The following is an 11,507-nucleotide window of genomic DNA, read 5'->3' as shown; positions in this document are numbered from 1 at the left end:
CCTTGATGTGCGCTATCCAATGGAGCGACGATAGTGAGCCAATAACCAGAGCATTCAATCACGAACGATCAAGACCAAGATGAAACGACATATTGTAGAGAAGCAATGACATTCAGTGCTAGATATCGCTACCTGCAAAGATCGCCCGCTCCCCCGATTTTCCAATAACAACCTCTATCTCCCCAATGCAGCGACAAGAGACCAGCCCCGCGCGGCATTCAAATCAAAAACTCCAAAAGAAACACAACAGCATACATTTCCTCTCCATTCAGCGACTCATATCTTCGTACAATTCATGTCCATCATCATCAAATCAATCGTTCTGCTCGTGCTTACTCCTCGTTGCCGAACAGGCTTGGAATGAGGGAGGCAGCCATGAGAGCCTTGCCCCAGAATGCATCAGCCTCGGCGTCACGGGCCATAATATCGCGCTTCTCCTCGTTGCCACCCAAGAGGCTTGGAAGAAGGGATGCACCGACGAGAAGCTTGCCGAAGAGTGCCTCTGGGTCGGCCTCAGCGTCGCGTGCCATAATGTCGCGCTTCTCTTCGCCGCCGAAGAGGCTTGGAAGAAGGGAGGCACCGAGGAGCGCCTTGCCCCAGAATGCATCGGCCTCAGCGTCGCGGGCCATAATGTCGCGCTTCTCCTCGCCGCCGAACAGGCTTGGAAGAAGGGAGGCACCAAGAAGAGCCTTGCCCCAGAATGCATCAGCCTCGGCGTCACGGGCCATGATGTCGCGCTTCTCCTCGTTGCCGCCCAAGAGGCTTGGAAGAAGGGATGCACCCACGAGAAGCTTGCCGAAGAGTGCCTCTGGGTCGGCCTCAGCGTCGCGTGCCATAATGTCGCGCTTCTCTTCGCCGCCGAAGAGGCTTGGAAGAAGGGAGGCACCGAGGAGCGCCTTGCCCCAGAATGCATCGGCCTCAGCGTCACGGGCCATGATGTCGCGCTTCTCCTCGCCACCGAAGAGGCTTGGAAGAAGCGAGGCACCGAGGAGCGCCTTGCCCCAGAATGCATCAGCTTCAGCGTCGCGGGCCATGATGTCGCGCTTCTCCTCGCCGCCGAAGAGGCTTGGAAGCAGGGATGCACCGAGGAGAGCCTTGCCCCAGAAAGCCTCTGGGTCACGGGCCATTAGGTCGCGCTTCTCCTCGTTGCCACCGAACAGGCTTGGAATGAGGGAGGCAGCCATGAGTGCCTTGCCCCAGAATGCCTCTGGGTCAGCTTCAGCGTCGCGGGCCAAAATGTCGCGCTTCTCCTCGCCGCCGAAGAGGCTTGGAAGCAGGGATGCACCGAGGAGAGCCTTGCCCCAGAAAGCCTCTGGGTCACGGGCCATGATGTCGCGCTTCTCCTCGCCGCCGAAGAGGCTTGGAAGCAGGGATGCACCGAGGAGCGCCTTGCCCCAGAATGCCTCTGGGTCACGGACCATAAGGTCACGCTTCTCCTCGTTGCCGCCGAGGAGGCTTGGAAGAAGGGATGCACCGACGAGAAGCTTGCCGAAGAGTGGATCGGCCTCAGCATCGCGCTTTGATGAGCCACCACGGATGAGGTCGCCGATGGGGCCAAGTCCCTTCAAGATATCAAAGAAAGCCTCTGGGTCGCGCTTCGCAAGATCCTCAAGGTCGCGCTTCTCTTGAATGCCGAGGAATCCCTTGCCAAGGTCGATGATCTGGCCCAAGAAAGCCTCTGGGTCGCGCTTCGCAAGCTCCTCAAGGTCGCGCTTCTCCTGGATGCCGAGGAATCCCTTACCGAGATCGATGATCTGGCCCAAGAAAGCCTCTGGGTCGCGCTTCGCAAGCTCCTCGAGGTCGCGCTTCTCCTGGATGCCGAGGAATCCCTTGCCAAGGTCGATGATCTGGCCCAAGAAAGCCTCTGGGTCGCGCTCGACGACGTTCCTTGTTTCCTCAGTAACTTGGAGTGGTGCAGCGAAAGCAGAGCCAGCCAGGGCTACAGTTGCGGCAGTGGTGAAACGCATCTTGATTGATTGGTTTTTTTGTTGAGTTTTGGTTGATGGTGTTTTCTTTTTTGTTGAGCTACCAGAGCTGATTGATTGTTTGTTGTGAATGAAAATGAGAAAGCTACCAGAGCTTCTGTGCGAAGGAAAAGTTGCTGAATGGAGAGGCTGTTGTGTTGTTGTGATGAAAAGTCAACCAAGCGGGAGGAGGACGTGGTATTTGTACATTTGGCGATGCATCTGCTGTGTAGCCATGTTCGCGCATAGTTGGAGTGCAAGGCCCGCCGTCGGCGAATCCGGTATTCTGTTGACAAAGTTGAATCTTGGCGTCGACGTCGTCAATGCGTGGAAGACGAGAACCGTTCTGCGTATGCTGGTCGGTGTTTCGGACGGCGAGCTTGGTCAGTGATCTTGAGCAGGACTTGGCACTGTTTTAGAGTCTTGGACGGAGTTTTCCTTCAGATCAGCTACAGGCCATCGGCTATTTGTGGTCAGCGCCTTTGCGATCCAGATGGGTCTCTAGGTCGGAGTAGTAGTGATCAGCTTCTAAGTGCAACGCAGACAATAGCCATGCATTGACGGTGTCTTGGCACAGCAGGGAGCTCATTGCATCGGAGCTTTGTGCTACTCCTATTCCAAGTTAGCCAACCGGCATTAGCGCGTATTTGGACTCAGTCGCAATGACCGTGTATGCACTGCACACTGAGTTCTCAGTGAGGCGGATGCCTTTCGTCAGATCTCGAATATGAGGTGTCACCAAGATGGACCTCACTGTCCATGTCTGTGACCATTGTTATTGAGGGCCAATTCGGAAGAAGCGCGAGGGCGCAACCACTCTGGCCTTTCTTACCCAAAATGCACCCCATATTGCCTAATTGCCGATGGCCTCATGCTGCAGGCCAGGGTCGGCAGCCAAGTCTGACCAGCTAGCCTACTATATTCGTCTTGAGACCCCAGATCGACATGATAGCGGGCTTTCTCGGATCTTAGTTGATCAGATGCCATGCTCAGAGATGGCTGGCTCACCAGTAGGTCTGTGGCCTGAACAAGGAAGCTCGGAGCAGTTGACTATGGGCTGTAAGTTGTACTATGTCGCAAAAGCAGGACTTTGGTCGCAGCCACCGCACTTGAGCAGTGCACCGTGAACTCCATTTCAGGGCAGTGGTGTCACTACAACGCTTCGGTGCCAGGAGGGCTGACAAGTGTATTGCTTACTGCTAGAATATCGCAGTCCTGGAGTCCTGGTAATACGATCCTCTTCTTCTTGGCGCTGCCGGAGTTGGAAGAAGAGGTAAGCACTATTTAGCACCACTTAGCGCACCACATCTTCCGTTACGGCATGAGAAGTCTCATCCAGCATCGATCTGGCTGCCGTGCGCGCCGATGAACGCACAAAGCTTCAGTGGACGTAGACCAGATAGCGTAGAGCCGCAGCAGAGGTCTTCTTCGCCTGGATCTACTCGCGACGGGAAAGTAGGCGTTCGGTAAATACGGAGAGTCCGGCTGCACCAGTCCGTTCAAAAGGTGATACAATGCAGTGTTGGTGGGTTTGCCATTGGTGCAGTACGACTTTGATGACAAGAGCGTGTATTCCTCGCGAGTCAAGAAATGCTTCTGCGCCTAGTGTGTCCTGATGCTATCACGGTATCGCCGTCTACTAGCTTGGCTGTTGGTGTCCCTTGGGAATCTCGCGCCAGGTGAGCTCGCCGGGCGCACTGTAGCATGACCATGGCTTTCCTTCAAGGGTACTACCGGCCGATTTAAGCGCAGTGTCGACATGTAATCCACGTCGAGGGTCCCGGGGTGACGTGATGACAAGCTGTGGAGACAGTGTGAGGTCGAAGCCAGATTGCAAATTTGCCCCGGTCTGCTTCGGCTCGGATTTCTCGGATTCAAAGATCCGACGACACCTCACTCCCATCAGGAAACCGGCGTTCATTGCTCACCAGTGTCACCAAATATTGCATCGTCTAGCATCGTGCGACGCAAGCATTGCCATGTACATGATCTTCGGCAGAACCTATCGCCACCACGCGCTTACGGGGATGTGATGTCCAGAACCTCTGAACGGCATTTTGGCAAAGACTTGGCTATGTCAGGGGCAGATGCTTGTGCAGAGTAAGATGTCAGGGACTGGGCAAGACGAAGAACAGCAATACCAACCCAGACACCACTGAAAACCAGCTGCAGGAACGAGTCCTCTACTTCTCATTCTACTGCTCTGCCGGGCTGGATTGTCGAAGCGATGTTCAGCCCAAGCAGGCATTTCGTCACTTCGGACAATTCATCCATACCCTTGGCGTCTGTCACTACGGCTTCTCCGGACGGCGCGGGAATACGAGCTGTTTTGGGCACTACAAAGTGCTTCCACGATACGCCAAGGACCGAGACTGTCAACATATGACTTTCTTATGCAGTGGGCATGGAACGCGGGTACAACTGAAGCCGAAAGTCAGTCGGCAGCACAATGACTCCCGAAACAATCTGACTTTGTTTGGGGCTGTAGAGATTTCTGGCGCCTGGCGGAGACATTGCAACGCTGAGCAACATCTCGCATTTGCTTTTGGTATGCTAGATGACATCCTCTCTGACAGCACTGAAGAGGAATACGCAGGGTAGACATCTGGACACACGACTTGATAAGAAATCCAGCTCAGTTTGGCATCTACCCAAAGACTGCAGATCCTAAAAAGCACACTCAGTATGCTTGAACAAAGCCAGAAGATGTCCACATCTCAGGCATGAATGTCGCCACGACAAGAAGTGAAGTCCACAGTCCCCTTAAGAAATTGAACCCGCTCACGATCCCAGCTCCTGCTCAATCATACTCATAAGCAGTAGTGTTCACCGCATTGCCTGCAGCAACCAAGCTCGCATACAGACATCCCTCCGGCAGATCCTTCGTAATCCCGACGTAGAACTCCCAAGGACCTGGCAGACGACCTGGCTGTCCAGCAACAGGAGGAGCCTGAGGATCGACATCTGTAGAAGGACAGAAGTAGGTGCCATTCTCGTGACTCAGAATATCGAAGTTTGGGCCTCTGTCCAGCGACCAGCCCGAAGTAACGGCATCAGCTGGCACATCAGAATCGTCCGCACGAGTGTACGAGACGCGACCGCAAGATTCGATGTATCTGGTGAGAACATTAGTAACAACTTCACAGCAGAGAGGCATAGGGTCGAGTTTCAACTCACACTTTCTGTCCTCCACTAACCTGCACCGCCAAACTCAAGACGCCATTGCTGAGAGCAAACGTCGTACGAGTAGTATTCACTCCCGCGCAGTTGAGACCTTGCACACCAGGACAGTATGTCGAAGGCTGTTTCCCAATCCAGAGATGGCCGCGGTTGGCATTGATACCCCCGAAGTGGAGTGGCGTAGCAGAGCGAAGGGCCATGAGGCTGAAGAACTGATTCGGAAGCTTCGAAACGGGAAACTGTGGGAGAGCGATAGCATGGCTGATTGCCGCCAGGGCGAGTGAGAGGAGGATGGTCGCCTTCATTGTTGCAACGATGGAGGAGACAGAAGGCTGAGACCTGCTCGATGAGAAGAGAAGACTCGTTGTAGTAGCGACTGACTGTGGAAGCTGTGGCGTGATTGAAGAGAAAGTTTGTGCAAAAGGCGGACACATGCTCTGATATTTGTACCCTTTGCTCTCTCTCCTCTTCGCCATCACACCATGCTACTAGAATCCCATCATTCCTCCCGCTCCTCCCCTTCACAATCGTGAAACAACCTCACAAACCCCATCCACAAAGTCCTTCATCGCACTCTCAAACGCCGCCTCCAGAGCACAGCTATACCGGATCAGCAGGCACCACAGCCCAGTCCTCTCACAATCCACGAGCTGACGTCGTTCCATGAAAGAGCCAGCCGAGGTCTAGTGCCACACAAATTCATAGCGGTGCAACGATCTCCCTAGGACGAGCAAGTTTCAGGCGTTCAGCGAGCAGCTAATGTGTAGTGTTTCCCAAGTCTGGGGAATGTGATGAACTCCATGTAATCTTGTGTTGCACATCAACGAGACGGGTGGTTAGAAGACCGTAGAAGAGCCGTGAGATGAATGAATGACTCTTGGAGATGATGAGCAGAGCTGAAACTTTGTCCCGCGTGTCGTGTTGCAGGTTGTTTGGGATGTGTGTGGGGGGGAATTGTCTATCTAGGAGATCTAGACTCTGCTTCACCATGAGTAGATTCTCAGCGTACAAAATTGCTACGCAACATCCAAACTGCAGTCGAAGCAAGATTACGGGAGCAAGCACATGCGAGCCACGACGTCTGTCGTGCGAGGGTACCTGCAGTGGCGCGGGAGTCACCTCAAACATGCATGAACGGTACGACCAAGCTCGCCCACCAGTTCGGTCGTGTACGAACCAGGCGTTCGTACAAGAAAATTCCTCCTGCCTCGTTGCCGAGCGAGCCGGGCCTGTTGCGCAGAGGTTTCGCAGCAGCAGGAGGAGTCTATGCTAACTTCGAGAGTCAAACGCAAATCCTCTTCAGATCAAGCTCAGGTGAAGAGCAGATGATAATACATTTCCTTTTATCTCTACCTTCTACTACAATAGATAGGCCAAGCCAAGATCTTCATCGCCTCACAACTCATCTCTCTTCCCCTCAGCCTTCTTCTTCCTCTCCTCCCTCTCCGCGTCCTCCCTTTGCAACCTCTCCTGCATACTCTCCTCCTCCAACCCCACAACAGCTCCCACGACCCCCTTCCTCTTCTCCTCCTTCCACCTCTTCGCCAACCCCCCAATCTCCTCGTCATAAACGTTCCACTCCGGAACCTGCCTCCTCGCCCTCTCCAACTTCGGCTCCTTCGTCTGCGGATTATTACACAAATCAATCGTCTTCGCCTCCTTCAAACTCTCATCCGAACACCACGTCTCACACCACAACCACTCCTGCGGCAAACTATGAATCGGCAGCAAGCTCTGCATATGATTCGGCAAATCCTGATCCAAATTACTCAGCGAATTCGGATCCGCCGATAATTGATGGTAATTCTGTCGTAAACGATCACCAGCCGCCATTTGTCGGAAACGTTTCAGATCGACGACGTATAAGGCGGAAATATGGTATGGGAGGCCTTTGAGGAAGTTCTTCCAGTAGCCTTGTTTCCAGAAGCGGAACCCTTCCATTTCGGTTCGGCTGTCACACATGGGTGTGAAACCGTACGGCGCGCCTTGCAGGTCGTGTTGCACGAGTTCGTACATGTCGGTGCGAACGATTTGGTCGGCGTCGACGAAGATGACCTTGTCCAAGTCGAGTGGGAACAGCACATCGAGGAAGAGGATCTTGTAGCCCCAAATCTCCCGTTGCTTCTCCTTCTGTCCTCGGAGCCAGTGTGGCCACTTGTAAGTGACCATTTCATACTCGAAGCCGTACGTTTCCGCCATGACCGGGAGGAAGTCCTTGAATGAAGGGGACAAGAACTGTTCAATGAACCAGAACTTCACGCTGTGCTTGGTGTGTTTCATGACTGAAACCATCATGATGTTCAACATGCGCTCATACAAATGACCCGAGGCAACGGAGAAGATGTTGATATCTGCATGCTTACGTTCTGGTGTAGCAGTGGCGGATCCAGACTTGGACAATAGGCCACTACCGAGCTTGGCTGCTTTTCCGAGAAACTTCTGTGCGCCATCACCCAGTCCTACCTGAGCCAGGAGATCACCTGCGCCATCTGCGAGCGATTCCAGGGCAGACTTGGAAGGCTCCAGCACATCTTCTTCCTCCATGCCTGGGTTGCGAGAGATTCGAGGGAACAGAGTGGCTCCTTTGAAGCTCATCAGCGCGATCTCTGTCGAGTTGTCGGTCCCTTGCTGATCATAGCCAGAGGCGCCAGCACTGTCAATATGGAAGATTTCCTCACTGCGACCTTTCTGCATAGCAAGACTGTAGATACCAGGATTCGCCTTGAACTGGAAGTAGCCCAAATTGGCCATGATGATCGTGTCAGCAAAGTGCGGATCGGCGTCAGTACCCAGAACGAGTTGAGCTCCTCGTGGAGGCGGTCCAACTGTAACATCACGAGAGTGGCCTTCGATCAAAACATGCTCCAGTTGATAAGTAGCATCGATATCGTTCTTAACAGCACTCAATTTGATGTTGTCCAGATCGTGCACTGTGACTTCTGGTGCCACAAGCCAAGCTGGAGGCAAGTCCATTCCCATGTTCAGCAATGCGTCTGCGGGAAGTCCACGGAACTGCGCACCAGTGGGAGCAAGAGAACCGTCTACTTCGAAGTTTGGCTTCGAGCTCAACACATGTCGATAGAATCGCTTGATCGGGATCTCTTCAAGGCGGTCTCGCGGGTTCAGGAAGAGACGCACATGGACGCCATCGAATTCCGACAAGACCTTGATGATGGGTATCCACTTCTGAGCTGCCTCGGAGGCCGGATCTACCGCAGCATAGATCTGGATAGTCGCTGTGTCCAAATCTCCGATGTTGATCGCTGTGTGGTTGGACTCAAACTTCTTGAAGACATCAGTACGAACCGTCGGTGCCGCCTCGAAGATACCTTCTGGCACATCCGAGATGAGCGAAAGAGCGATCAGGTTGGAGATTCGAGCAAATGCCAGAGGCGTAGAAGCCTTCTGGTGGAGCCCAAGAGCTTCAATTGCAAGTGCCGCAGGCAGCAGTCGTCTTGTGCGCTCATACGTGAGCAGAGTCTCGATATCTGATGACTCGATCGAAACATCATCAGATACTGGGCCCACCACTCTTCCGTTCGCGATCAGTGCCTTCTTGCCAGGTGTAACGCCTATAGCGGTGATGAGATGACTGAATTTAGCCCAGTAGCTGCGAACCTCCTCGTCGATTTCCGGTGTGCTGTCCCGTGCTGCAGCAAGTCTCAGAATCTCATAGATCTTTCGTCTGGATTTAAGGTTCATATCAGGAGCGTCCCCACCGGTGCTCGAAGCCCAGAAGCTGTCCCACTCGGTTATCAAACTCTCAAGCACAGTAGCTGCGCCATCTTTCTGCAGGTCGGAAGCGATCCTTGACTTAGAGTCCCCATCACGAGGCACGTGCAGAACAGCCACTTCGACGTTGTCATGATCTTTCTTGTATAGCAGAGCCTCCATAAGCTGCTCGAAACCTTGTTCGCTGTCCAGATCAGCCACCACAGTCAGATGCACAAGCTCTCGTTCAATAGTCTGAGCATTAGCCGGAATGCTAGGCAGATCTTCGAGCTCAGGATGATCACCAAGATTGAGGAATCTCAGACTGCTGTCATCTTCCGGTACTACCAGAGGGTTACGCCTAAAGCTCGCTTTACTGAGGAAAAGTGTGGGCAGATAATCCTCGTCGCCGAGCTGACCAGTATAGACAGCCTGCTGCACGGCTCGAAGATCAATGCTGACTTGCTGGCTCATTACCTGCAACCAGTCCTCAGTCCTTGCAATTGGTGCACCATTGATCAGCACAGGAGGTGTAGGATCTGTGCTGCCGATTCTGCTGATGTAGCCCTTGCTCCTGGCCATTCTTTCAGACAGAGTCTTGTCCTTCAGCACATCCGATAGAGAGAGGTCCTCCTTGTTGGGACGAAGCTTGCCTGCAGTCTTCACAGCTTGGAAGATTTTCTCGTTGGGCTTGCTGTATTTGCGGCCAGCCGCCTCCAACGATTGTTCCAGATACTTGAGCGCGGTACCCAGCCCATAGTTGTGGACCAAGTAGTAGATGATTGTCACCTGCTCCGTGCTTGTCTCGCCTCGAATCCTTGGTGCCAGACCCATCCGGATAGGAACTTGACGTGTAACGAAACTCCGTAGCTGCTCAGAAACCAGCAGAACATCGTTGAAATCCGCAAAGTCAACCGGCAGGACCAAATTATGCACCTCCTTGCGCACGGGCGGGAGCTGCCCAGGAAATGTACGCTGGAGAAGCGCATTTGCAGTTGCCGGCCAGTCAGCATATCGCTTGTCCTTTTCTAGATCGTTCAGCCAGATGATGATGTCGCCTCCCTCAGCGTCATCTCGCCAGTCGTACCGAGGAGCTTCTTGCTCATCCTGCGCTGCAGTGATAGCCTCGTGAGAAAGCAGCTCGATAGCCTCCGAGCCACTGAGCCCAATCTGCTGCACGCTCTTGATCATCTTCCGCTCCCGCCTGAGATGTTCCAGAAGCGCATAAGCCTCGACATCTCTCGGCATAATCTGCACGCCATTGATCCACATAACATTGTATCCCGGTGGAAGCAGAACTTCCCGATTCTTCGCATGCTCCTCAATAAAGTCCTGAGAAACGTTCGTCGCCGCAATACTGGTCGAATGCTTCGGGAAATCCTGGCTCAACTTCAAAAGCGTCGCGAAGGGGTCCTCACTTCCCATGACAAAACTGGCAGCCCTCACTCCCAGTCTTCTCAACTCCGATTGTGACAGAGGTCGAAGATCCGAGACCTCTTCTTCGCTCAACTTCGTCTCTGCGGCACTCTTGCCCTCATCTTTCTCCGCATCTTCGCCATCTTGACGATCGTCAATGACAATGTAATCCGTCCTCTTCAATGCCAATTCCACACCATACCCGCTCACAGTCAAGGGCTTGCTCTCCACTCCCTCGAAAGCTCTGTAACGCACTCGATAACTCGTCTTGCCTTCCTTCGCGGTTTTGCTCAACGTCTTGTGAAATTTCCTGAAACTCTCACTCGTAAGATCTGCGTACAGCACGCTGGGCTTCTCGCTGTTCACGTCTCCCAGTACGCGATCGAAAGGTAATGACTTCACTGTATCTCCCGGCTGTCCCAAACTCTCCGCGCTCTTCTCGTCCAAGTCTGGCGAACAGTATTTCTGCCCGCTAAATGGGACGTAAACCCATGTATCGCATCCTGCATAGCCATCTCGTTCCTTCGATATCGTGGGCACGACGGATGTGTTGTAGTATTGGTAGTGAGCTTCGATACGTGGGGCAGCGGAGTGAATTGCGAGGGCGTAGTCGAAAGACGAGAGGTCTTCTCTCCCTAGGTGTGCGTCTGATTCGAGGAGGGATCGGAAGGCTTTGTATAGCTGTTCGTCGGTCGTTGAGGAATCGAAGTAGCCGTCTGCGATGCGGTCGAGGAGAGGGAAGTAGGCTGTGTTGTTCTCTTCGGCTGCTGTTTCACTAGGCAATTGTTCAGCTTTGTGATGTCTGAGAGTGTAGCATGAGGAGCCTTACAGCAGTTCTACCAGAAATGGTGGAGCGCCGAACGCAGTCCGCACGGCAACGTTGACAGAGGGAAGGGCATTGGAGCAGGTCAGCAAGCTGGCCAGAGCTGCTGCCTTCCAATTGCCCCACGATGACTTGGCCATGGTGGCTCTGGATTTCCGAGATCACTTTGCTATCATGGGAGGGAATGTGTCGTGCACGTTGGATGCCAATCGATATGGAGGCGCGGAGGGGTCCCGCTGACAATTATTTGAAGCTACGTGTCGTTCAACACGCGTCTCGTGTCTCCGCGACTAAGACGACAGGGCACGCGAGACTTGTTGTACGTGATCAGAACGTATTGAATGACCACTGTCACAGCTGATGCAAAGTGAAGAAGAGCTCATGTGGTGCTATCGCAAGGTTGTGGGTGCGTC

The 11,507-nt window shown here is 53.5% G+C and overlaps 3 protein-coding genes across 3 annotated transcripts; all 3 read right to left on the bottom strand.

Moving 5' to 3' along the window:
- Positions 1 to 332: 332 nt before the first annotated feature.
- On the bottom strand, positions 333 to 1,967 carry CKM354_001147100 (uncharacterized protein; the record flags this gene model as incomplete). The annotated part of the gene is made up of 1 exon (XM_044806961.1): positions 333 to 1,967. One exon carries the CDS (start codon positions 1,965 to 1,967, stop codon positions 333 to 335), a length of 1,635 nt encoding a protein of 544 aa, XP_044662896.1.
- A 2,797-nt stretch (positions 1,968 to 4,764) lies between these two features.
- CKM354_001147000 (uncharacterized protein) lies at positions 4,765 to 5,449 on the bottom strand (the record flags this gene model as incomplete). Its single annotated transcript, XM_044806960.1, has 2 exons — positions 4,765 to 5,080; positions 5,142 to 5,449. The coding sequence occupies 2 exons, from the start codon at positions 5,447 to 5,449 to the stop codon at positions 4,765 to 4,767; spliced, it is 624 nt and encodes a 207-aa protein (XP_044662895.1).
- A 1,090-nt stretch (positions 5,450 to 6,539) lies between these two features.
- Positions 6,540 to 11,234, bottom strand: CKM354_001146900 (uncharacterized protein; the record flags this gene model as incomplete). Its single annotated transcript, XM_044806959.1, has 2 exons — positions 6,540 to 11,046; positions 11,101 to 11,234. 2 exons carry the CDS (start codon positions 11,232 to 11,234, stop codon positions 6,540 to 6,542), a joined length of 4,641 nt encoding a protein of 1,546 aa, XP_044662894.1.
- Positions 11,235 to 11,507: the final 273 nt, after the last annotated feature.

This window comes from Cercospora kikuchii, assembly GCF_019650295.1.
Source record: "Cercospora kikuchii DNA, contig_00008, whole genome shotgun sequence".
Lineage (NCBI taxonomy): Eukaryota > Fungi > Ascomycota > Dothideomycetes > Mycosphaerellales > Mycosphaerellaceae > Cercospora > Cercospora kikuchii.
Note: the sequence above shows the minus strand (reverse complement) of the source record. Positions and strands in the feature narration are given on the sequence as shown.